General features: G+C 40.7%; 2 protein-coding genes and 1 long non-coding RNA gene across 4 annotated transcripts; 1 reads left to right on the forward strand and 2 right to left on the reverse strand.

Annotated features, from left to right (window-relative positions):
* The first annotated feature begins 300 nt into the window (after window positions 1–300).
* cyth2 (cytohesin 2) lies at window positions 301–17876 on the forward strand. The gene is made up of 12 exons (XM_082550352.1): window positions 301–479; window positions 4429–4579; window positions 5688–5754; window positions 5840–5958; window positions 6041–6121; window positions 6350–6462; window positions 9284–9432; window positions 9520–9631; window positions 10650–10726; window positions 12904–12975; window positions 13066–13220; window positions 13374–17876. Exons 1-12 carry the CDS (start codon window positions 413–415, stop codon window positions 13459–13461), a joined length of 1251 nt encoding a protein of 416 aa, XP_082406478.1. The 5' UTR covers window positions 301–412; the 3' UTR covers window positions 13462–17876.
* On the reverse strand, window positions 6142–9272 carry LOC309716518. Its single transcript, XR_014279455.1, has 3 exons — window positions 7945–9272; window positions 6337–6459; window positions 6142–6239 (listed from the first exon to the last, which is right to left on the reverse strand). It is a non-coding gene; the product is annotated as an uncharacterized lncRNA (long non-coding RNA).
* Window positions 17877–18247: 371 nt separating the features above from the next.
* On the reverse strand, window positions 18248–25919 carry LOC309718110 (neuronal pentraxin-2). 2 transcript variants are annotated; one of them, XM_082553119.1, is made up of 6 exons: window positions 25564–25919; window positions 22694–23608; window positions 21501–21930; window positions 21158–21414; window positions 19621–19800; window positions 18248–19311 (listed from the first exon to the last, which is right to left on the reverse strand). In XM_082553119.1, the coding sequence occupies exons 2-6, from the start codon at window positions 23372–23374 to the stop codon at window positions 19102–19104; spliced, it is 1758 nt and encodes a 585-aa protein (XP_082409245.1). In that variant the 5' UTR covers window positions 23375–23608; window positions 25564–25919; the 3' UTR covers window positions 18248–19101. The 2 variants fall into 2 exon arrangements, with proteins under 2 accessions (XP_082409245.1, XP_082409246.1); XM_082553120.1 differs by having other exon boundaries at window positions 21158–21411; window positions 25564–25911.
* Between the last annotated feature and the right edge of the window lie 984 nt (window positions 25920–26903).

A 26903-nucleotide genomic window follows, 5' to 3' on the forward strand; every position in this document is an offset into this window, starting at 1 on the left:
GGAGGAAAAGAGGAAGACTAGAGAGATTCATTAATGTAGTGAAGAAGGATGCAGAGGGTTGGAGTTACAGAGGAGGATGCTAGAGGTAGGTGAAGAGAAAGAAAGCAGCTGAAAGAAGCAGAAGACTTATTCTAGAAATAAATCGGTGAAATTATTTGTAGGTCAGCTTCCAACCAGTAGGGTTTGTTGTGCTTTAATGCCAATTTAATCATTTAAAAATAGCTTTAAATGCGAGGCATCTTATTTTGAAAAACAGCTGACCGGAAGATTACCACTTTAAATGTCAGACACTACTTCCGGTGTCGCCACCTCCTTTGTCTCCGGCCCAAAATTTCGACACCAGTGGTTCTTTTTTTTCTCCCGTTTAGTTTTGAGGATATATTTATATATATCCCTATTTTTTTGACATTGAATGACATTCGATTCTGAACTATTTATGCCTAAAAGTAAAGCGCCAAAAATGGATGACCTGGACTACAGTAAGTAGCTATTCGCACAGGGTATCTATCGCTAGCCAACTGTGGCTAACAGTCTAGCTTTAGTTTATTAGCGCAGGTGGGAACTCAAGAACTCATATAGCATTTAAATGGAAATAAAATACCACGGAAAAAGGGTGAGAATATTTTGTAGAGGTATGGGTGTACATCTTTACAATATTACAGTTTAAACTAGCTTAGGAAATGTATTATCTTTGCATGTGGCCATTTAAATTGGTCGTTTCGGTGAGTGATAAAAGCTAACTTTTTAGCTAACCACGGTGGATTGATTTATAAAACCCTAACTAGCTTTTAGGCTACACAAAGGCTCTAAATAATGATGCACTTTGTTGAAAACACCAACTTCTTTAGGTAGTTAGTGTAGTGGATGCTGTTGTGTGGATCACGGCTTTGATCCAGGCTGTGGGCGTGGTGGTGGTGCACAGCAGCTGCTTGCTTTGCAGAGTAAACACTGCTGCTTTGACCTCTAGGTCAACGTTTTCTGCAGTAAACCCTGCTCAGATAAATGCTGTTTTCCTAATAATATTATTTTTAATGGAGTTTACAGAGGTATTGATTTAGTCCGAGGCTGTAGATTGTGGTACTGCGTTTATGTTTATGTCATATAGCAGGTGATTAAATTGATGTTTTCACTTTAATATAATGTCTAGCACAGTGATAAAATACAGTTAAGAAAACCTCAGACATTATCCCTCTAAAAGTCATACATTTAAGTGACTTCATCTCTAAAATATGCATATATGCAACATACATGTACGTATGTTTAATAGCACTATCTGTTTCATTAGCACTGACTTTAATTTGAATATCTACAGTGTTGTGAAAAAGTCACAAGAACCCCTTAATTTTTTTAAAGCCACTTAACCCTTATACATAAATCTTTCAAGCATAAAAGTCATCTAACATAAGGCATGAACTAGTGTTACCTACACATAACATAACAAATTACTCAGAAAATAGCCAATTTTAATTTAGCAAAAACACATTATTATTTAATTTCTTTAGTTCAATTAGTTGATCCATCTACTGTTCACTCAAGCCCGGTCTGAGTGGAAGGATGGCTGTCAAGAAGCCATTCATAAGCAAGGGAAATGGACAGAAAAGGCTGAGGCATAAGAATAGTTATTCTTCCAGTATAGGAAGAATATTTATAGCATACATATATACAAGAACTGGACTAAAAATAAATGACAACATGTCTTATGGAGTAATGAATCCAAATTAGAAATTTTTGAATTAAATCATTAATATGTACAGAGGTAGTCAGGAGAAAGGCACAACAGTAAGTGTCTACAGCTGTACATCTGTAAAACCAGATGGAGGCTTTGTTATGGTTTGTCGCTGCATTTCAGCAGGTAGTGTTGGGGATCTTGTCAAAACTGATGAAATTGTGATTGTGGAAAAGTATCAGATTTTGATCCATCGTACAATAATATCTGGAAAATTACCAGTACCATCTGGCAACAGCTTGATTGTTCGACATTACAATGATCCCGAACACGCTGTCAGTGTAATAAGAGCATACCTGGATAGAAAACAAAACATAGCAGGACACTCAGTCATGGATTGGCCTCTCAAGAGTCCCAACCTCCTCATTAATGAAGTGGAGAATGTAACAAAAGGCGGCCAACATCCAAGAAGAGCTGTGAGTGTCCTTCAAGAAGGCTGGAGAATTACTCCCGAAGACCACTTAAAGAAATGAAAAGAAAGCTGCCTAACAGTTCAGGCTGGTTTGAAGAATAAAGGTGGTTGTAACAAATAACCACTTTCAAGCCCGTGAGAATTGTACAAACTCCCTTTGACGTGCATACTTTATTTCAATTTATGTTTTTACATGTTTCAGTAAATCTATTTCTCAATCTACTGACAAAATGAAGGGTGACTCAAGGCTTTTTACACAGTACTTTATGTCTGAACTGGGTGCAAAAAGACTGCTTATCGGAAGGTTATCATGTTCAGTTTTATGTGAAACTGTTTTATCACTATCATGTCTTAACTTTATTTTCATTTTGGTGCCTGTAATTTGTTGTGCTGTTAAGTTGTAATCATTTTATGGAGGTTTATAAAATATTTAACACTGCCTATGAAAACAGCTTCAGCAAACACTGAAGATTATTGGCTTCATAACATTTAAATTTATTGCAGGAATGTTGTTATTTAGTTGGCCCTTATTGAAATGAGTTAGTTGTATAAACAGACTTATAGTTTAACGTAACCGTGGCATTCGGAAACTAGACCTGCATTATTAGTAAGTCACTTTTTGTCCATGTTTTTGTCCAGCCATTGAAAGATTATGGTTTTGGCAAATGGTTTTAAACCTTGAAGACAACAACTGGGCACTCGTGCTCACTATTGAGGTTTTCGGCTGTCACCAGGATTGGAATTTTAATATTTATACAAATATCTATATATGATATTTTTTAAATGTCAGACATGCAGGACATCAAAATGCACAGACTTCGATTATGTCAAACAACACGGACTTATTGCCACGAGTATAAGCGAGCCAGTCATATTTCCTGGGAAGTTGTGCCTCAGTGGGAAATCTACACTGTAATCTATGGCGTAACCGTGAACCCCTCTGAACACTGCATTATAACCCAACTTGCACCTCCCTAGAAATGTATCTACATGTCGGGTCAGCGCAGCCTGGAGTGCTCGCTATTGGCCTGGTTTGCGCTGTGGATTTGTCATGTGCATTTCCACATACTTTTTTGCGGCAGTTATTGATTTAATCAGTGAGAGAATAACCATCATCGCCTCAATATATGAAGAGTAATAATGGCATCAATATAAGGACTCACAAATGTCAGCAAATTTCTTAATGGGCAAGAGAAGAGGTGAGTTAAAATAGAGGGGTAGATATGATTGCCTCTGGGGAAAAAAACTGACCACAACAATAAGCAGAGACCCAAAAAACTCCCAGCATTTTAATTGTTTCTATCGGCTTACGTTGCATGTAAAACACTGGAACATGATCACATGGTAATTAATGCATAGGTACCACAGACAAGGATGCTGGCAATAATATCAACCGCTTACATAGGTCACTTTGTCGGCTTTGCAAAGATTCCCCGCAGAAGTCTAAGTCAGGCCGTATGTGCTAATGTAGTTTAAGTCCGTATATTATCCAGGTGTTAATATTTAACACATTTTATATGCATTGGAAATATATTATACTTCTTCATAATGCAGAAGTCAAGTCTTGATTCCTGGTCTAGCTTTAGAGGTTTGATTCTGGCCACATCCTGAATTTTTAAAGTGAGTATTAAAGCGAGATGGTCATTCAGTGTGATGCTTACTTCTTGTGGATTTATACAGTTTTTATTTCACTCAAATAAAAAATGGCACTTCTCGCATAGGGTTTTGCTTTTTTTAAGTAGCCATTTTTAAAAACTGCAGAGAAACGTACTTCAGCTAAAAATAAATCTTTTTGTTTAAAAAATGGCCACAATAACAGGAAAATGCATGAACTTCTAAGTTTGTCTAAATTATAAGCAGTGCAGTGGTGCTTATGTTTGTAGTTGCCCCTAATGGAAAACCCTGTTTGTATATCACAGTGTATTGCTATGAACCGAGTATAGATAGGAGTACTACTGAAAATAATTTAAAGTGACCACACCAAATGTACAAAAGTACATTCACTTTTTAGTGGCAGCCAAAATCTCAGATGAGTCAGCTCATCACCCTGAAAATTGTGTAATTACATAGGTTGATGCTCCAATTAATATCCAAGACTATTTTTTTTTTTTCTCTTTAATTAACCAAGCTTTTAACTAATCAGTGCTTTACCAGGGACAGTGTTAATGCTGTCGTACATCATATTTATGCCACTGTTGGAGACAGCGTTTGATTGGGATTGTTCGGGCACAGTTACCACCTTCTATATATGGAGCAGTAGCTGACTCATTCTTCTTCTTTTCCCTTACAGTCCCAGTAGACCTGAGCCCAGAGGAGCGTTCTGAGCTGGAGGACATCCGTAGGAGGAAGGGCGTCCTGCTGCAGGAGATCCAGAGGCTCAGAGAGGAGTTACGAGAGGCAATTTTAGAGGTAGAGGGACTGGAGACAAGCACAGAGGGCAGGTAATAAGAAAACCCACATCAGTTACTCTAAAAAACAAAACAAAGAGGAAGTGATATAAAATAATAATACAATAGAAAATGCTTTTGGAGTAACAAATCACTTCTGTTGTATATATGCTTAAATGAGAAATTTCATTTTCTGTGATGCATACTGTTAAAACCGTGGAAGCTTATATTAAACATGGCCTAAATTTCTGACTATGAACAAAGCAGTTCCACTCACCTGCTGTCAAACCAGATGGTGGAGGAGCTAAAAGGTTGCACCATGTCCCAGTTTAACCCCTAACTCCAACCTTAAACTGAATATGTGTCTTTTGTCCTGTCTCCCTCCTCTCACCCACAACTGGTTGTAGCTGATGGCTGCTCCTTTCTAGTCCTGGTTCTGCCAGAGGAGTTTTCCTGTTAAAAGGGAGTTTTCCTTCCCCCTGTTGACAAGTGCTTGCTCACAGGGGTTGTTGTGACTGATGAGGTTTTCTCATTATAGAGTTTTTACCTTACCTTAAGTTAGCCTTAAACAGCTTAAGGATAATGTTGTTTTGGTTTGGACTCTATAAATGAAAATGATTTTAGCTTATTTATGCTGTTGGGATATGTGATTATTGCCCTTTGAAAACGATTCTACCAATTCTTGGCAAATGAAGAACAAAAAAGGCATTTTTACTTACACATGAAGAAGATGTTAGTCTTTTTATAAAACAAAATATCTCAGATTCACGGGGTTAAGATAATTATGCATTGTTTTGAACTGTGACTCCTGCAAAGCTACTCGTGTAGAATCTAAGAATAAAAACAGGGAGCTGAAAATGTGTATGTGTCCACTCTGCCTGGGGTAATATTCTTTAATAGTAATTCTGTTTTAGTGAATAAATGGAGTAATTGTTTGCCTTTTAATTTTCTACACATAGCTTTTCTAGGTGAATGTCAAGATTTTGCATTGATGTAAACCTCATGTTCTTGGTGTATTGAAGAAGAATGTTGGTGTTTATAAGTTGACAGTCTTGGTACTTGGTGATAGCTTTCATGGAGGTTTGTCAGGATTCATTTTTATCAGAACCTTTGATTTGATCACAGAAGTTAATTATTGCCAACACGTTTATCTTCTCTGCAGTAAAACTCTACAGAAAAGTAGGCATGTGGCAATGGGAAGGAAGAAATTCAACATGGATCCTAAAAAGGTAATACCTCAAATATTCAAACGGGTGCTGAATGTGTCTCCTCTAGATTCCTTGGATTGTGACTGACTCGTTCTTCTCTCTGCAGGGCATTGCATTTCTGGTGGAGAATGAGCTGCTCAGACACACTCCAGAGGACATTGCTCAGTTCTTATACAAAGGAGAGGGCCTCAACAAGACGGCTATAGGAGATTACCTCGGAGAAAGGTGCAAGGCGTTGACATTTCTTCTGTCCCTTATCTCTTGTTTTTTTAATCAGCCATGTATAACTGACCTCTATGATTTGCAGAGATGACTTCAACATCAAAGTCTTGCAGGCTTTCGTTGACCTCCATGAGTTTACTGATCTCAACCTCGTCCAGGCCCTCAGGTAATCTCTGTCTACTGTGGATTTTTTTGTGTGTTGTTGAAAAAATAGCTTCAATTGTATCAGGCATCCTCTGGTGAGCAGCCTAGTCAACAGTGGAAAATCCCACTCTCGCTCTTACCTGAGGATGCAGATGGAAAAAAGTTATGAAACAGAGCGGCAGCGACTATTTAGCACAGGGTTTTTTTTTTTCCCTCTGATTTGACCTAAACCTTGACCTGTTTTCTGCAGACAGTTCCTGTGGAGTTTCCGTTTGCCTGGTGAAGCTCAGAAGATCGACAGAATGATGGAAGCCTTTGCTCAGAGATACTGCCACTGCAACCCCGGTGTCTTCCAGAGCACTGGTAAAATAAACACACAGTCGCACTGCAGTTCAAGTAGAATAGGTGATACTGAAAGCTTGTCTTAAATCAATTGTTCAGTTACGGTGTGAGTGAACAATTGTTGTTTTTGAGTTCTTTGAATTCCTGTCAGTGCAGTCGAAACGGAAAGTAGTGGCCTTCCAGAATATGTGCACTCATGCAAACAGTTTCTGTCTTACGAGAAATGACCTGATATGCCAGCCCACAGTCTTCACTGCTCATTCAGGCCACTTCACGCCTGACAGTAGCGCTGAAGAGTTAGCAAAACATTTAAACCCAAATTAGCTGACGAGTTCAAACCTAAATACGCTATATGTATTTTTTGCAGTTACAAAGTGCTTTACATAAAATAATATAAGACTAGGGATGGGTATCGTTTAGGTTTTATCCGATACCGGTGCCAAATCGGTACTTTTGAAACGGTGCCGGTGCTCAAACGGTGCTCAAACCGGTGCTTAAAGAATGGAGAACACAAAATTGGTCCGAAAACCTCTCATGTTCAACTGTTTTTTTTTTTTTGTAAAAAGATATCAATGTTAGCCTTTTCTGCAGCTATGGGGCATATATGGTATCACTCTTGGTTGGAAGCAGTGCTTAAACAATGGAAAAAACACAAACTTTGTCCAAAAACCTCTCATGTTAAAACTGTTTTCCACTTTTTCTTTGGTTATTTTAGCCTTTTTGGCCAGGGTGAAGGGAGTATCTGCCATCAAACAAGAAGACAGCCGCATGTAGCTATGATGATGTTTGCTAGTTCACCTTACATGCATTAATGTAATAACGTGGTTAGCCTACTCAACGTAAATTACACACGAACAACATTAAGCTACTCACGCAGAGAAGAACGGCTGCTGCTGCATCATCATCCGTCATCATTTCTGCTACACTGGCAGGGCTAGGGGCCAGGACTCTCCTCTTCGGGTTCTTGGGGGATGTTGCTAACTCCGGGTCCGATAACAGGCACCACACCCGCAGTAGATGTGCTCGGTGTGAGGTCTCGCAGCAAGCTATCAAATACGGCGCATTTTTCGGCTTTTAAAAAAACCGCTATGCGTCGCCAGGTGTTTCATCGATTTGAGGTGTTACTTCCTTTGACAGTATCACAGTATCAGCTTAAAGCACTTGTTGCTGCTGAGTTTGAATCTTTTGCTGTGAAGTACAGCCAGACTTTTAAACGCTTCGCCTTGGGCATTTTTAATCTGTAGCTCTGCTCTAAAAGAACGTACGTAGCTGGACCCGCCTACTATCCTCGGAAACGTAAAATGATTGGCGAGAATTCAAAGTGTATGACATCTCAGGAAAAAAAGCACCGAAATGTGCGCTGCTTTTCGGTCTGGTTATTACCGTTTATCTCAGAACCGGTGCCATGACACCGGTACCCATCCCTATATAAGACAATAAAAATACAGAAAAATGTAACTTATGAAAAACTGAATAATACGTAAAACATGCCAAACTATTTACCGATGGAAACCCTTGGAGCAACCCTTTATGCTTTTTCCTGAAATGAGTGCTTTCTGTCATATTTCTGCCCCGCTTAAAGAACAGTGACTCGGTTTGCATCAGAAGTAAATGAGGCTGGTCGCTAGGGCTGCCACAAACGATTATTTTGATAGTCGACTAGTCACCGATTATTTATGCGATTAGTCGACTAATCAGATCATCATCCACTGGACGTAAAACTACAGCTTATTGCACCAGCAGCATATGCTCTTATATAACTATCATTAGCTTACAGCTTTAAGCTTTTAAGGTGCTAACTAAAAATAAAGACAAGATGATAGTTTATTCAATTTTAATGAAATTTGCAGATTGTTTCGGTGAAGTTTAATAAACTCCTTGCTATCTAAAATATAACAGGACAACGGAGTATATTCTCCAGCATCTCACACTTCTGATAATCAGCTGTCTGCTTGACGTTTATTCAGCTGTGTAAAAATATAACTTTAATCTCAGACAAACCGATTTACTCAGGAACAAATAAAATACTAAAAAAAAAAAAAAAAGCCAAACAACAACATTTTTAATTTATCTAAGTGACTCATATATATTTAACCTGAGTAGCGAAAGACGGCGGTGGGTTTGAAAACAATTTGCCGGGAGTCCGGTGTTCTCACCGCGCTAGTGACCTAGCCCCCGGCTAGCTATCGAGCTAGTGGGTAACAGACGTCTCCGAAAACGTCGGAGCGCTTTTGAAAATATGTGGTGTCCTGATAAACTGAGCCGATATTTGAGGTTTACACAGCTACATTCTCGGCTGAAAATATGTTAAACGTTTATTTTGTGACCCAGAAAGAATAATAAGAGTAATATTAAAACTAACTAGCTGCCGCCATTGTTGGAAACTGAGCTGGGCCGCGCTATGAATTCTGGGACACAGCTGCTTCTTCTTCTTCTTCTTCGGGGTTTAACGGCAGCTGGCATCCTTGTACATGCAGTGCTGCCATCTTCTGTTTCAGTCCGTTATTACACTCTTAAATCCTGCTACTTATTCCTGCGTCTTTTGGGATCTTACAAAGCTTCAAACGACGCGTCGACTATTAAATCAGTCGTCGACGATTTTGATAGTCGACGTAATCGTGACTAGTCGACAAATCGTGGCAGCCCTACTGGTCGCCACCTATGCAATCACCCTTGGAAAAACCCAGGAACTATTTAAAATGTTGTCAAACCTCATCTTTACTGATATACACCGAGGTGTCAAAACTTGGTATTAAGGGGCTAATAGTTAAGAGCAATGGAGTAAGAAAAAACCTACTCTGTAGATACCTTGAATGTAAACATATGTCTCTCCTGTTCACAGACACATGTTACGTGCTTTCTTTTGCCATAATTATGCTGAACACGAGCCTCCACAATCCTAACGTGAGAGACAAACCTGGAGTGGACCGCTTCATCTCGATGAACCGAGGGATCAATGAGGGGGGAGACCTACCAGAGGAGCTGCTCAGAGTACGATCAACCCAGCACTGCTTTTCTTTGTAGATGCAGACAGATGTTTATTCTCTGTTCTTATGTTTCTCTTATTTGTTTCTTCAGAATCTCTATGAAAGCATTAAGAACGAGCCCTTCAAGATCCCGGAAGATGACGGCAATGACCTGACACACACCTTCTTCAACCCTGACAGAGAGGGCTGGCTTCTTAAGCTCGGTACGGTGTTTATGCTGTGATGGGGAGCACTGCTCTTCATCACTGTCTCTGTGTGTGTGTGTGTGTGCTTTTAAAATGTCAGGAGAAGGGTCATTATAGTTAACCAAAAACTAAAACTAGATGTAAATAAAATAAAAAATAAAACTGAGAAGAAGAAAAATGAAAACTATTTTGTGAACTTGCAAAAAAGACTAAATTAAATGAAAATATAGAGGAAATATCCTGAGTTATAGTATTTGCTAATTTTCCTGATGAGACTTTGATGGGCATGTTTATTAGATGTCTACAAGACTGTAAGTTAACTGCTTTTAAAAAGTTCTATTTTATTGTAATACCTGTACTTATGTTCCTAAATCTTACCTCTGGCATACAATATCCATCCTATAATACTTAAAAAGACTAAAACTAACACTGAAACTAATAAAGACTAAACTGGAAACTCAACAGAATTAAAAACAAAAACTAAACAAAATAAAATGAAAACTAATTACAAAAGAATAAACTACAGTGACTCTGGTCAGGAGTGTTATTAATACTGTACGCTACTGTACTCTCTGCTAAGGCTTTGTGCTGTGATAAACTTTTCTCTTTGCCTCCAATAATCAGTTCAGTGTTGTGGCATAAAAAAAATTGCCATAGCATGATGGTGAAAAAGAAGACTCACTTTCTTGTGTTATGGCAGCCTTAAAATCTGATTGTTTTCTTTTGCATGGCGGGGCTTGTCATCTGTGTGTCACTAATATGATCTCCTTTTCTTCCTCCTCCTCTGTCTCTGTTTTGTCTTCTGTCTTCCTCCAAATCCTCCCTTTCCTTTTTTTCCCCTCTCCTTCTTCACTGCGATTTCCATCCTCTACTGCCGCTGCTTGTTTTCTCAGGAGGTATGTACTGACAGAGTTATTCAAAAAGTTGTAGACATCGATTAGCCACGTAGATTTCTGTAGATTGTAGAAGTAATACACACAGAGCTAGTTTTCCTCTCTTGCCATTCATCATCATCATCAATGTTTTTGTGTTTCAGGGGGAAGGGTGAAAACCTGGAAACGTCGATGGTTCATTCTCACAGATAACTGCCTTTATTACTTTGAATATACCACAGTAAGTCTCTCTGTCTTCATTCAGCGTCTCAGTGGAGGTAAACTCTGCAAACACGTCTGGGTTTCCGGTGTTTATTATAGTCTGGGTAGTATTGACCGGTCATGCTGGAACCATAGATAATATAAAAGATGGATCTATCCTCCATGACATCACTCAGTGGTTTTTAAATTCTGATTCAGTCTCCAGCTGGACTTTTTTGACCTTACCATCTTGGTCTGTTTGGATATAACTGTTCAATGGCTAACGAGCGATTACCCAGCAATCCTCGGAAAAATCCTCCTGCCTTTGGGTGTTTTCACCTTTACTGTTTAGTCCATTAAAATTGTTCACTGCTTTACTGTGTCTGAACCAAAACAGCTGCACCCTTTAGAGGAGCTAATCTTTGTCCAGTTCTAAACAAGCTCATGATTTGTGCTCGATCTGATCCAACTGTGAGGTGTATGCAAGCTTGAGCTAAACATATTCCTCTAGCCAGGTATGCTTTGCATTCTGGGCATTACAGACGTGCAGAGTAAATGAAACTGTGACAACTAGAACTCAACACCTACTACTTATGTTTACTTTTGTTGCTCCTACTCCAGTTACATTTGGTTTGTAGTGACACGTTTTGATTTGTTTTCTGTTTGAGGCTACGTCCACATCGTTTTCTCTCCATTTTGGCCTCCCGTCCACACTGAGACGGCGTTTTTGCTGATGGAAAACACAACATTTTGAAAACACTGTCGAAAACGCATACGTTTCAAAACGGTGCTTTCGCGTTGCAGTGTGGACAGCGAAAACGGAGACTTTCTAAAATGATGATACATGTTAGTCATATGATGCAGTCATGTGACCAATTAAACAGAGATAGCGGAGGGCATTCTACAGCAATTGTTTTGTTTGCTCTTAATTTTGACAGCCCTATTAAAGATTAATATCAGTCTGTACATGCTCCAGATAGCTTTTCTTCAAATTCTTTAACTCTCACTCGCTTTTGCAACTTTGTACTTTTGTGTTACTCGCAGCAACAACTCCACCTCATTGTTAGTCCATTTAAAAAGCTCTGTGCTTTTCTTCGAATGTTTCAAAGAGCCGGAAGGTAAATAAGCGGCTGACAGAAATAAGGCAGGTCGAATCTTCTTGCGTTTCACGTATGCGCAGTACTGGAACATAAGCGTTTTCAGGCGTTTCAATGTGGATGCGCAACTCTGTGAAAACCACTGAAAACGCTAGCATGGACGCAGAGCGTTTTCAGACAAAAACACAGTTTTCAAATCTATCCGAGCTAGTGTGGACGTAGCCGGAGATGAAAGCAAACCCCTGGTAGATTAAAGTCAGAGGTTACAAATCAGCTGATCAGTTGAGAGTAAACAAACTAAAAGTGTGAAAACATCCTTAGAATGAACAAAATTTACAAAATGTACTTGAGGTTTTATTCATTATGACCCTAAATAAGTGACTAAGCCCATAAAGTCACTTGGAAGGTTTTTGGTGAAGTCACAGAGCAATGAAGTTCTTTCCTAAGGTTTCTCATCATATGTCATGCACACATTGCTCATGTGCTGTCTCTGATATTAGACATGACAGTGGCTGGCAGTGATTCCCGGAGGTTGCTGGGTTTCGCTGGGTGAAATCCGTTGCGTTACTTGAACTCTTGCAATCAATTTTCCAGTGACTGCAATCGACTTCCAACAACCGATCGGAAAACAGTCAATTTTTTTCCTCACGACCGGTGAGGGCCATGGATCCTTTTCTAGGCCTGTGTGATTGTTTAAAATAAAATGAGAGGTAGATGTAACCGGTTGTCTTGACTTGGATTTCCATTCGCTACCCCAGAAACTCAAATAATAATAATCACTGTGAGAAGCTAACTTCTCAGACTAATGGCTTCGAGATTGCAGTGAATGTGACACACTTGTTTTAGTGAGGCAAAAAGGATTTTGTGATCAGTTGATTTTTGAAAACTGCAAAACTTAAAATGTATTTGTGAGTGAAGGAAGAGCGTGTTGCTTTGCTTGAAGCTTGCTGAGCCACAAAGTTAAAAAGTAGTACAGAAATAAAGATGTACGAAGGCTACTCTAAGAAAAAAAAGACACGAGTCATTTTAAAGGTTTTTTTTTGTCATATTGATTCAAATCATCATAAAACACAAAATAATACCCACAAATATTTATTAACTCATGTTTTTTTATTTACAGGATAAAGAGCCACGAGGTATCATTCCCTTGGAAAACCTTAGCATTCGAGAAGTAGAAGACCCAAGGAAACCTGTAAGTGGCTGTTTTTGCTAAACAGTGTGATGAGCAGTATTTTGCTTGAAACTTTCAAAACATTTTTATCTCCTTTTTTTTTTCTAACAGAACTGCTTTGAGCTGTACATCCCCAACAACCGTGGTCAGCTGATTAAGGCGTGTAAGACGGAGGCTGATGGGCGAGTAGTGGAAGGAAACCACATGGTGTACCGCATCTCTGCTCCCACACCTGAGGAGAAGGACGAGTGGATCCACAGCATCAAGTATGTAAATGAAAAATGTCAAAGAAAACACGGTTAGTGATGGAACAGCAGGAAATTCTGACCAAAAACTTCATATTCTCCTGTTTGGGAGAATTTATTTCCTTTTTAGTACTTTCTGTTGGGTAAAAGTTAAAGTATTTTTCATCTCCTCAGATCTGCCGTTAGTGTGGATCCCTTCTACGAGATGCTTGCTGCCAGGAAGAAACGTATATCACTTAAGAAGAAAGAGGAGCAGCCATAGATCACGCCCTTCGCTCTCTCCCTGTCTTCCTCAGCTCCTTCATCCCTGCTCCTTACAACTCGTTCATAAGTTTTGATAACCCCTCCTTCCTTATCCCTAATAGCCGTCTCTTCCTTTTCTGAGGACTCTTCCTTGCTGCCCTATCTGCCAGACTTTTGAAAAGCCACATTCAGAGTGAGAAACTCACCCTGTGTGGCTGCCTCTTATCTTGGTTCTTACACTACTGCTGTTACACACTACAGGCGTGTGTTAGACCATATTCACACCAGTGCTGATCATCTCTAAAACAACTTTTTTGGCCTTTAAGCCACACTCATTATACTTGGTAATGAGGGACCTGGAAAAGCTAAGATTAGCTAAGTCTGCACCTCACAGGAACTAAAAGGTTCCTTTATGCTGCTGGTTGTCTGTGTTACTAAACATCTGCGAACATTTGGGACGTTTGATGTTTTCATTGGAACTACTCACACAAAGTCTTGGAATCCGGCACTTTTCTCATGTGAATTTGAGCTTTAGGGTTTAAATTCAGTAAGTAACAAATAATGACTCACTGCTTTGTGACTGGCTTGAACTTTCAGACAGTAAGGCCGAATTTAGACTTCTGCAGGGAATCTAGGTAGAGCCTACGGCATAACCCACGTAAGCAGCTGACATTGTTAGCGGCATTTACGCTTCCGTAACATGTGGCTGTGTCCCAGTGTTTTATATGCTGCTGGGTCCCCACTCTTTGCTGCCATCAGTCTTTTTGTTTTTATTAGGGGTAAACATATTTGTCCTTGTAGCTTTTCCACTTCAATGTACATTCCCTCATGCCCATGTCGATAGTTTCAGTAATTTCTTATTACTGCATCGACCCAATGTGTAGTTACATTTGTAGGGAGGTCCACGTCAGGTTACGCTGTAGGGTTACACATGGGTTTGCAGTAAGGGCGTAGCTACAGCGCAGATTTCCCACTGAAGCATAAGTCCCCAGTATCACCACCAGTATCATTAAGCAAAGATCTTTTTGGGGGAGGGGGGTATAATAATGCTCGCGCGACTTGATTTAGGCCTTCTCTCTCTGCTGATCTTGTCCATTTTTGTGAGTCTTGCAGTTGCATTTCATCACATAGACCCCCTACAAATAGCAGCGAGTTGTTCAGCATAAACACTCTAGGCTGACTTGAGCCCCTGCCTATGCCTGTTGGAAATTTTTCTTTTTTGGCACATGTAGTGGATTTTTGGGAGGTGATATGAAGACGCAGGTGTGGATCCAAAACCAATGAAACAAACATCTGTCAGAGATTCGTCTGCATTAGTGTGAATGTGGTCTTTTTCAGGTTAGAAGTCCTCTGAACCTAAACGAGACATTGCCTTTCTTGATTGTGCATACCCTACACCAGGTGTGGGCAACGCCAGGCCGCGAGGGCCGGTGTCCCTGCAGGTTTTAGATGTGTCCTTGAACCAACACAGCTGATTTAAATGGCTAAATTAGCTCCTCAACATGTCCTGAAGTTCTCCAGAGGCCTGGTAACGAACTAATCATGTGATTCAGGTGTGTTGACCCATAGTGAGATCTAAAACCTGCAGGACACCGGCCCTCAAGGCCTGGAATTGCCCACCCCTGCCCTAGACAAAATGTGAATTCATGACACAAACACTAATACGTCTAACGTTGAGTTAGTGGAGTGAGGATGGAAACGAGTGATTTCAGATGACTAACTTGTTCTCATTGCTTCCTGTAGTACTTGTAACAGTTTTACATTACTACTCGACCACATTTGGGTACTGTAGACACGTCATTACTGTACATTAGCACAATATTTATATTTCCAGGTTACTGTTGATCATGAAGTACGGTCGAGTTGAGACGAACATAAGCAGACAGCTGCGCGGTTAAGCTCACTTAGACAATATATAAATGTTCTTTAGCATGTTTCTCTAACATGTTTGAGCAATAGCAGAGTAGAAAATCATAGTACCAGTTTGGAGGCTTGTTAACAAATCCTTTATACCACTGACACTGAGCAGTTAGCATCATGTTCTCGCAGATGTAACGTTAATAGCATGCCACACATCATTTTCAACACTACAAGACAAACATGTCTGACGTCAAACTGTTAGAGTCGGGTCTGTCCGCTATAGTGAGTTTTAAGGAATCACAAAGGCAGCTCATTACAATGTACACTTTTTGTAAATAGATGTTAGCATATTTGTTTACTATGCGCATAGAAATGATTTAATTTATTCTTTTGTTTTGTTTTTTTGTATGAGCTACTGTTTACTGCATGTCGATAAACTGAGGCGTCAGTCGTAGGTCTGATGCGTCACTGATCATGCTAGTGCACTGGTTTGAGAAGTGTTAGTGTTTCCTGTTGACTTGGAGAAGATTTAAAATGGAAGATTGTTAATGCAAAAGTTTCTGACCCCATTCAGTTGTACCTTCTTTTGAGAGAATGAAGTTTTGTAGTCTGATTTAACTGTAACCACACACTACATTATTTTATTTATTGCTGAGTAAATCAGACCCAGTAAAGCACAAGCAGAGATTCGGTCTTAGGCTTCGGTTGTTACACGATCGAGTCCAGATGAAGTGTGAAGGAGCCGTTTGCAAACCGAAGCTACCGAAGACTACAGCGATTTAAAATGAAGAGAAACGAGACGAGAAACACTTCGAAATATCACATAGAAACATTTATATATAAAGAATAAGACTTTTAGATTTGTTTCCCGTCGTCGATCTTAATCTAGTAGTTTAAAGAATTGGCGCTTTAGATGGCAGAGAATATGTTTGTTAACTGCACTTTATCGATGTTAGCATTTTGGAAAACAGTACTCTAAAGCAGGGGTGTCAAACTCCAGTCCTCCAGATGTTTTGAAACTTTTACATGTATCCCTGTTGCAACACATCTGGAAAAAAATTAGTAGGTCATTAGCAAGACTATAACTTGACTGCATGCTGAGGTGGCAACCCCTAACCCTTCCTCAAGTAAATTTAAATAAATGTTAAGTGTTTGGGAAAAATGTACTTCTAGAAGTACTTTTATTGTACCATGTTCATTCACTCATGAGCTGCTGTAACATGAATCACAAGGCTGAACTGCCACCTTAGCATGCAGTCAACTTCTATAGTCTTGCTAATGACCTACTAATTTTATTCAGGTATGTTGCAGCAGGGATGCATGCAAACGTTTCAGGACACCGGCCCTCGAGGACTGGAGTTTGACACCCCTGCTCTAAAGGAGTGTCTGCACAGGAAGCAATTCAGAGATTATAGAAAGTGAACGACATTCAGCGATTTCAAGGGTGTTTAAAAACAAACAAACAACAAAAATAAAATAAAAACAGGTGAAGCAAAGCAGATCCAGGGGAAAAACCTTTCTTTCCTGAACTGAACTGAAGCTGCCAGTGAGAGCGCAGGATACCGGTGATTGACATAGAGGGTTACTCAGGATTGGGGCCACATTTCCAGTGATGTGAATGCTGTACCGGTCTGCTGTGGAGAGAGGGCTGATTGTAAAGTGAAGGTGTCTCAGGATACGCTGGGGAGTTATCTCTTTACGCTAGCTGAGGAACGCCTCGGTGTTCTCCTCGATCAGCTGAAGGTGGTGACTGGGGAGAGGGAGGGATGTTTGGGTGTCTCTGCTACAACGTCTGAAACTTGGACCTGAGATAAATGATGGATTGATCGGTGGTTGGGTTACTCAGGCAACCAAATCCCAGATGTTCACTGGTCGGCTTCAAAGAGGTGCGACAAGCATATCGTTCCCTGTTTTTACTGCGAGGTTGAATGTTAGTCACCGCTATCCTGCAGCGTGGAAAGACTCATCTGGGATCCGCCCACTTTGCATCATCAGCGTGTTTGCTTATTTTTTATTTTTCCCTGGCCATAGTCGGGTGAAGTCGTTGAATGTCACTAACTTTCTGTGGTTTATGATCGTCACGTCGCTGCGAATCGCTTCCTGCGTAGACGCAGCTTAATAGGCTGAAGTGTGTCAATACATCACCTCATCAGTTCCAGCTGTAGCAGCAAATGTTGATCATGTTGCTTTAAGCTGAACGGGGTCTTCCCTTTTATGATTCACCCTCCAGGGTGTCACTTTATCTTTCATGTTTGTGCTTCTTGTTCATCACAGAGACTCTCTGTAGGCCTTCACTTTCTGGGTATTCTTGAAATGCAAAGTTGCCAAAAAATAATATTTTCATTCATATTGCAAGAATGAACACTAAAGTGAACTGAATGAAGCTGGACCACTGTTTCTGATTCCTTTCACCCCGGAGCCGCCACCTTCAAAAAACGTGTTTATTTTGTATTTATTTATTTTTGTTTACTGTGAGGTGAAGATGGATAGATCATCTGTAAATGTAGCAAAAAGGAAAACCGTGATACATTGGTGCCAGTAAACTACTGTGTAACAATAAAAGGTAAATGGAGATGAGCGGTTGTTGTGCTTTTTGTTTTTCTGAGATATTGATTGAGATTTAAATTTGTTTTAAAAGATATCTGCGCTAAATTTCATTTGAATTTTATTCATTTTTCTCTGATTTAACCTGGAAAAAGGACTACGGAACAATTTAATCTGAAATGATCACACAACAAAGTAGCAAAACAAAAACATACATTTATACAAATATAAAATCATCACTGTTATTGCAAGTCAAACAGCGATAACGTGAGGTCTGCCAGACTTAGTGTTTCACATATCTTGGAAAAATGACAGTGATGGAGCGTGAACACTGATCAGGGCTATGCAAACTGCTGAGTACCATTTGTAGTCGCTGCATTAACAAATGAAAAATGAGACACTTAAACTGTCACACTTTTATTTAAACACTTTTTCAATGACAAACAATGGGAAAATTCTAACATTGCTAAAAAAAAAACAAATTACTGTACAAAGATAAATATACAATCAAGGCCAGATTCACAAATTCACAGTGCAGCCGACATCAAAAGTTACAAACTAATTCAGTGAGGAATGGGATTTGCAATGAGAAGATATAAAAGTTTGGGTGAAACGGTATAATCAGCATTTTCAAAGAAGCCCTTTTATGGTACAAAACTGAGGCAAGAGTCCATGTATTAACTGTAAAACACTTCCTGTCTCACAGGATCTTCAGCATTTCTCTCAAAATCCAACATGGACCTATCTATGATACACAGATTCATAAAATTAGAAAAGATCAACACAAAGTTTAACCTGAAGTCTACATTTCTTTGGTGAAGTAGCTGTATGTTTCATGGAAACCTTTAAAAAGAGAATCCAGAGCAGGAAAAAAATTCTATGACTTTCATTCAAACTAACAACTTACAATTTGTCACCACAGCAGACCCCGTGTAAGGCCTGCAAAGATTAGCACACACCAACTTTATTTTGTCTTATTAACAATATGGCAATATGTCACATACAGCACTTGTCCGTTTAAATAAAATACTAACTCGTGGGTACAACAAATAATGGCCTACAGCCACAGAGTCCCTACACGTTACCTGTGAATAAAGATTTATCACCATGTTTCCTTTCATTGTTCATTTATTTATAGAAAATTTACTGATTGAGTTCAAAGGGAAGGCATTGGCTCTGAGTGGTTATCTTAATCCTCCTTCAGTCCCCGTAGCTTCTCTTCATAAATGTTCTCAGACCATCAGGGTAACGACCTTCAGTGACAGGGGTCAAAGGGGTATCTGGCGACGCCTCCGTGAAGCTCCACCTCCGTGTCGGACCAGGCGATGATGTCACCTCTGAGGTGGCTGCCACATGAGGCCAGGCTGTAGATGTCGCTGGCGCTCAGGACGTGTGACCACATGTGCAGGTCCGACATCTCGCCCACAAATGACTGAGTGGCATCAAAGCGCCCTCCGAGAGTGTCCTGAAGAGGAGACGCACGACAACGATCAATACCTGATTATTATCATCTTCATCGATCAGAGACACGTGATGAACATCTGATGTTTCTCACTAACATATAGAAGATTATGTGAAATCTCCTGTGTATAATATAACAGAGTCACTGATGAGGTCAGATGTTTTTATGAAGGTAAGTCTGCAGTATATTGGAGCCTCAACATGAGCACACATACAGGCATTTAATACTGGGAAGAGTCCTAAATGGCTTGGATATTAACTCTGGACATAATATTTGCCTCTATCTCTGGAGTAAAGCTCGCGTTGACTTTACCTGCTCCTGTCCCAGGATGAAGACCCCTCCAGCTTTAATGGGGTGCCAAGCTGAGAGATTCGCCCCAGACCCCCGCTTCACCCCGTCCTGGTAGGCCTCCCACTGTCCGTCCCGTGTGGTCCAAGTCACACACACATGGTGCCACTTCCCATCACTCAGAGACAGGGGCAGAGTGGCTGCCTGTGGAGGGGATGTGGAAAACGAATGTAAACATGTTCTAAGGATATATGATTTCAATTCAGAAACACTTTGTTAACAGATAGTAACAATTACTTTTAACTTCCTCCACACCAGGGTAAAAAAAAAAAGAGCATGTCACTGCCCCCTTGTGGTTAGGTTTGGTCATAAGCGTGTTGTGTCAACAGGAGAGTTCAGCAGACTGGGTGTGCCATTTTTAATTTTCATTAACATTTTAAATTCAGTTAAAAAAGTTTTCAATCTCCTCTGGTTTCTTTGTTTGTTTTTCTCTAATGCCCAGTGCATGCAGAGCCACTGCTGAAGACCGAAGAGCAAAATCCAGGCCTGAAAAATGAAGCCAGCAGTGAAGTGCCAAAAACTGCAGTTCTTCTGGTGGCCACTAGAGGCTGTCTTCAAAAGCAAGTCGAACTAAAAACAATGTTCACAGCCTAAAACTATCTTTTTATTGTGTGTGTGAGCCAGCTGTGCAGTGGGTGATTGTATAAAACTCCTGGAGTTTTAGAGCTATGTATATATAGGTTCTTTGATTGACAGATTTGCAAACCAGGCAGCTTTAGCAGGTTCCTGCTTCGTGTTTGCTAAATGGAGTCACTGAACTGAAAAATACTGTTGACTTCTGTGTGGTACAATATGTCCAGCTTGTTTGTTTGTTGTTTTTTCAGTAAAACTCTGGTATTTCATTATCCCCGGATCCCCCAGTCTACATGTCAAGTTACCTCCAATGCATCCGTCCCAGTGTGAGTGAATGTTAGGTGAAGTGCTTAGGCTTAGAAAAAAGTACCAATGGCTGAATAGGGCTTGTATTAAGAAATTACTCAAATTAAGTAAAAAAAACACTACACGAGTACCTTATATGTATAAAGAAGTATAAATCAAGCATTAGTAGTTAATAAAAGTACATTTTTACAAATAACTTGACTTTGATCACCAAAGTTAATCTGATGTATTTGGGTGACTTGTTCAGGTTTGATTGACAATGACTAAGAAACCCAGCAAAGATATCAGATCAGGCAGATTTTGATTCAAATGCTGATAAACTAACAATATTTCAGTTATGAATGCTTTCAATTCATTTTGATTAGTCTTTTTAAATATTACATTTGAAATATTTTAATTTTTAAGTATGTATTAGTATATTATTTTAAATTTTAGATTTTCATTATTTATAATAGAATTCATTTATTACATTTCATAATATTTTAGATTAACTGCTTTGATTTTTGGCATAGACTTTAACTATCCTAATAGCGGCCTTGTTTATTGTATTGTTCAAGTTGAAGTTCTCTTAAACTGACAACGATCCAGACACAGAGGGGAGCTCGTGGTTCTTCTCGCTCACCTTATCATCGATCAGCAGCTCTATGGGATTGTTCCCCCACTCGATGAGCACCAGCTCATTGGCCTGTCCAGGTGCAGAGTAAGAAAAAGGTGTCCCCAGTCCGGGTCCCACTCCTGCCTTTATCCAAAGACACAAAGTCAGAGCGAAGATCTGCTGCAGCAGTGTCCTCTTCACCCGCCCGTACATGTAGTTGGTCCTCATAGGGAAGCTGATCTGGAACGCATCAGGACTTTTTGATTTCTTCCTGCTGGAACCTGCTTAAAGAAACATAACAACATTCACCAGCTGACCAAACAATCAGACCTGAGCGTGGTTTAAAAAGCAGTTTTGCTGAACAGCGTACCGGAGAGGTGCAGCTGATTGAGCATCGTTTCCAGCTTATTTGAGTGGAAACCGGTCCGCGGCCCTGGTGCTCTGTATCCCGTGTGTGGAAGGTAACTGTGATTGTCTGCTTCATTGTCGTGGTGATCACCACCGTCATCATCATCATGGTCCCCGTCTGCATCATGATGGTCATCATTATGGCCGTCATCATGGTGTTCCGTGTGGCCGCCATCGCTGTCAATGTGACCGTTTCGATGTCCATCGTCATGGCGGTCGTGGTGGTCATCGGCGTGATGCTCTCTGTCGTCTCCGTGGCTGCTGTCATCATCGTGGTGGTCCGGGCCACCGTGGCCGTCAGTGTGATGGTGCAGTTGCTGCTCTAGTGCGTCGATCTTCCTCTGCAGCAACTCCTTCAGAGAGCTGGAGTATGTGATGGATGTGTTCCTCTTCTGCAGAGAGAGGTGGAAACACGCAGGTGAAGCGCATTATTAAGGCACAATGTAACACCTCTGCTTTTTGTGTCTCGCTCAATCTTTTTAAAAGACTGGTGTCTATTTATTTATTTCTTCTGCAGATATTTGTGTAATGTCAAACAAAGCAGCCAGTTGTGCTGCTGATCGGTCCCCCTCACATTCATTGTGCTACTCTGTGTCTGTTTCCCTTCCTCTCAGGTAATCTGGGCTTTAGTTGTGGTGCGTGCCCTGATCATGAGTCTGTCAAGAGAGATCACGATAATTACTGCCAATCTTAGACCCCCTCGCAAATGCGCCACAGCTCCTGACACCTGTCTGTGATCACAACAGATGGAAAACACAGCACATAAGGGCAGGTACCCAAACAGACTTCAAAACACTCAAATATCCTCGAGGTCTTTAAATGTGCCCGGTCAATCCACTGCCTCGCTGACGTCCACCCCTGAGCTTGTTGCTGGTCCTTGGAGCCCACTGAAGGACATTAGAGTGGCTCTCTTGAGTGTGAGTGGCTTTATGCGATTAAGTTGCTCCTTTATCTAAAGTACTTAGTGGGTGTACCGCTTTAAGGCTTCCAGTGATGCAACCAATGTCCAAACAAAGGAAAATCTCATGTGGGAACGTCACAAGCTTCCCTCTACCTCATCAGCTGAGTTATATCTACTTAAACGGCTTAGATACAGGCTTTCTTCCTTTCAACAGTTTAAAAAAGTTTTAAAAGTTCTGTCTCCCTCATGCTCACCTGCAGGTTGTCCAGCCTCTCCTTCAGCGCCTGTAGCATCCTCTCCATCTGCTCTGGCGACGATGCGACGTCCCCTGGTGTCACATGTTTATCCTTCCCGTGGTTGTTGCCACTGTGCCCTCCGTCAAATCGTTGCCCTCCCACCGAGGGGTAGTGTGGCGAGTCTGGTATGAGGTTGCTGTTTCCATGGTGACCCTGCTGGTTGCTATAGTGCCCATTGTCAGCATATGAGTGATGGCTGGCCGCCCCAGCGTGATGCAGGTGTGAAGAGTCGTGGGGTGAAGCATCCCGTCCGAAGCCTTCGCACAGAGTGAGCTTGGCTGTGAGCTCCCGAATCGTCTCTCTTTGGTCCAGGATGATCTCCTTCTGCTGGACAAGGCTCTCCCTAAGGTGGAGGATGGTGGCTTTGGCCTCTTCGCTCGCGCCCCACCAGCCAGCAGGAGGTGCACTTTGATGGCCTGGTCCGCTGGGCCCCGCTGCACCTACGCTTGGACCTGATGTAGGGAAGCAGGAAGGGTCTGCGTCCACGGGAACAGGGGTGCACACAAAGCGTGGGTGGGCTCCAAAGTCATAGTCAGACCCTGAGCTGGCACATGCCGGCCAGAGGAGGAATGAAAGTAAAGAAAAGACAAAGGGAGCAAGGAACAGCTGCACAGATGGCGAGTTCCTCATCATCTCCATTCAGAGTTTGTACAGACAAAGAAGCTTGGCTTTGCTTCAAAATGTGTGATGCCACCTGAAGTAAAGGTTGTGCTGACTTCTTTGCTGATGTGAAGGATGCATCAGGGAGCAAAACAACAAATCTCCATCCCCAAAATATCAACTCAGCTGTGAGGAACTCAGTCGCATGTGAGTGTGAGTTTGTTTTCTTGTGGATTGTGGTCTCTCTTCTCCTCACTGAAGAATAGAAGAAACCTGCAAAACAAAACAAAGGATTTTAGTTAACGCTCTTTTAATAGAATCCATTGATTCTTTTATTGTAAAATGAAGCTAAAAGGTCCAGAAGAATCCTTATATATTAGTAATTGAGTTTTAGGATATTGTCAGATTTAGATAAAAGTGTCTCTTTTTAGCTTTTTGTTCTTCTTGTGTCAGCTTCCTTTAACAAACAAAGGGACAGTGAGTTTACACAAAGGTTCTTCAGTTCTCACCAGGATGTGAAGGTTAAACACCTCAGCCTGACATTTGTGCCCCCACTTAGCTTTAGTGTGTCTGGGCAGCAACCTTCAGAGGCATGTGCCAAAACTACCAGAACCTGTCCAAACAAGGATTAGTTCAAGCCAGAGTTGCAGCATGACCACGCTGAGGCCTGACCCCTCCCACCAGTGCTAATACGGATGTTTTTAGATGAATTTGGATGGAGCTACAGAGGACCAGCGGTGAAGCAGGAGCACATTTTTAATATTAATCTAAATCTATGTGGCTGCATTTTTTCCCCTTCATGATCTGTATCATAAAGGGAAGCTGACCTCTCTGTAGCTCTAACGTGTCCTTCATTATACGGGGTCGGCATTTTGAAATGGCACACACGTGACGTGACAGCTAAACCTCTATGACCACCTGTTGCTCGCAGTGACCAGCCTCTCCAATGACTGTGCGCTGATGGTTCGCTGTATTTTATCAATAATGAAACAAAGTGAGTGTGTGTCTGATGGAGTCTGAGGTGATTAAATCTTCATTTTTAAATGGTTTTAACGTGGGTGTTTTCCAGCCTATAACCTTTCCACCTGACATCTTCTGCCTCTGTTTTTCCTGCTGCGATTTACATGGCTTAGAGGAGGGACAGATGGTCGAAGCGCAGAACCGTGTCACACCCAATCGCCGCCGTTTAGAGGTTATTACCACCCACAGGTCCCTCAATTAACCTAATTGAAAACAGTTGTTGTGCTAACTTAACCCGAGATAAGTGAGCTTGCACACCGGGGTCGTGCACCAACCAGCAACATATGGTTAAGTTGGATATTTAAGTCGTGTGATTAATCTCCAAAACTGACAACTGCTGTTTGACCTGTGATTAAAGAACAGCTCATTCTGCAAAATGAGCCGGTCTCAGTTTATACACACGTTTTTTGTAGAAGCACATTAAATTATAATTATCCCAGTGAATTAAAAGATCAATGTCAGCATCAACATCGCTGCCGTTGAGCTCTTATTTAATTTGTTAAGAGGTTTTAACCTGATACATAGAGTGCACACTTTGGCCACAAAATATGCAAAATATCCCCATTAAAAAGCAAGATTAAGCAATAATTATCCAAACTATTTATTAAGTGCCAGTTACAGAGAAATTTAATGTCAATTTTGATGCTTAAATTAACTATTATATGCTGAACAACTCGGATTGTTGCCAAAAACCTCAATAATTTTAATTATTCTGGTTCTTTGTTTGTGAATTATTCAGTTAAATGCACAAAAAAATAAAGGAAATCTGTTTGGTTCACTTAACAGCGTGACATCACTGTTGTTTCTGAACAATTATTCTTTTTTTTTTCTCACAGCTCACGAAAAAGCATCTGAGACCTTCCCCAGCAGGTCCAACAATTGACTTATTACCCAGACAATACTGTGCAATACTCTAATAAACAAAAATATTCATATTGCTTCTGACGGTTAAGTTTAGCGAAGCAGAGGTATAAGAAACTGAAAACAATAACAAACTAAAGTTGTGTACCCATCGTAGTGTTTTATCTTTTTAATCCAGATGATTCAAAGCCAGCACTCATTTTCATCTCTCTTGTATTAAATATAAATGCAGCTGCATCTATCACACTGCACTGAAATGCCTGACACATAAACAGCAAACATATATAATTCAAATATGTCCAATGGCACATACATGGCATTAGTTAAATGAACACAGGCGTTCTTACCTTAAAGCTTGTGCGTCCACGCTGTGAGTTAGTTAGTTCCTTCCTCACACACTGATCAGATTGAGGGGATTTACTCCAGAGTAGTGCTCAAGTCTTTCTATCCCTCCTTTATTGTCTCTACCTCCCTTTCCTCTCCTCCTCTCCTCCCCTTCTTCCTCTTTGTTGTATTTTTCTTGGAAGGACACGCCTCTTTTCCTGTCAGTCTTTTTGGCATCTTTCTTTCTCCGCATTTCTTATCTTTAACCTCTGACTGATGCACATGATGAGACCGTAAAAAAGAAAGAAAGAAAATCACTGATCTCACATACACATCATACAAAGAATTAAAAAACAAAACAAAAAAAATCCAACCAGTGTATAAATTCTACCCGCCGGTACACAAACATTGGCCTCACCTCCTCCAGCACACGTCACGCAGCTCACCTAGATCTCAGCATGGGAGTAATTGGCTTGATTAATTCCTCGTCTGACTAAGAGGCAGAGAGGCAGAGGCAGGAGGACAGATGGCTGCTTTAAGGTCAAAGGCAGACAATGAAACCAGAGTGCTGATTACAGGACAGACACCTACAGTAAACTTACACAAACAGGTTCAGACACCGAAGCATGTGTCGAGTTTGTGTTTAGTATCAAACACAAACACAAGCAAAAATAAAACAACCATAAGAGCTTAGTTTTTATCTAAAATACTAGGGAGGGATAACAATATCTATCTATCTATCTATCTATCTATCTATCTATCTATCTATCTATCTATCTATCTATCTATCTATCTATCTATCTATCTATCTATCTATCTATCTATCTATCTATCTATCTATAGTTGATGATAGCTTCATGGAGAAGCATTAAACCAAAACAAACCATACCCACATGTTCATCCAGTTTAGAATCCCCAACAAACCTGTTATTACAGACTTTATATTACATACACACACTGGATATTTATTAGGTACACCCCATTCAAATGCTTCTGTTCATTTGAATGTTGCGTTGACGCTGGGAGAAACATTTTGTCACTGATTCAACTTCTTTGGTCTCAGCTGACTGCAGTTTCACCAACCTTATGAAAAGCTTGCTAATTTCAGTCATTATGCAGTCTGTTACTCAATTATGAGTCTTAGAGATGGAGTAAGGAACTTGATTATTTCAGGAGGGCCTAGGAGTGAAGTGGGCCTCCACATTGACAGAAGGCGGTTAAGGAGGTTCAAGCATGTGACCAGGATGCCTCCTGGATGCACTTTGGAATACCTATGCGAGGTGGAAGACACATTGAGAAGAGGTTGTCTAGCTGCTGGCTTGGGAGCACCCTGATGTCTCCCCATATGAGCTGAAGGAGGTCA

The sequence above is a fragment of the Aulonocara stuartgranti genome (genome assembly GCF_965226115.1).
Source record: "Aulonocara stuartgranti genome assembly, chromosome: 11".
Taxonomy (NCBI): domain Eukaryota; kingdom Metazoa; phylum Chordata; class Actinopteri; order Cichliformes; family Cichlidae; genus Aulonocara; species Aulonocara stuartgranti.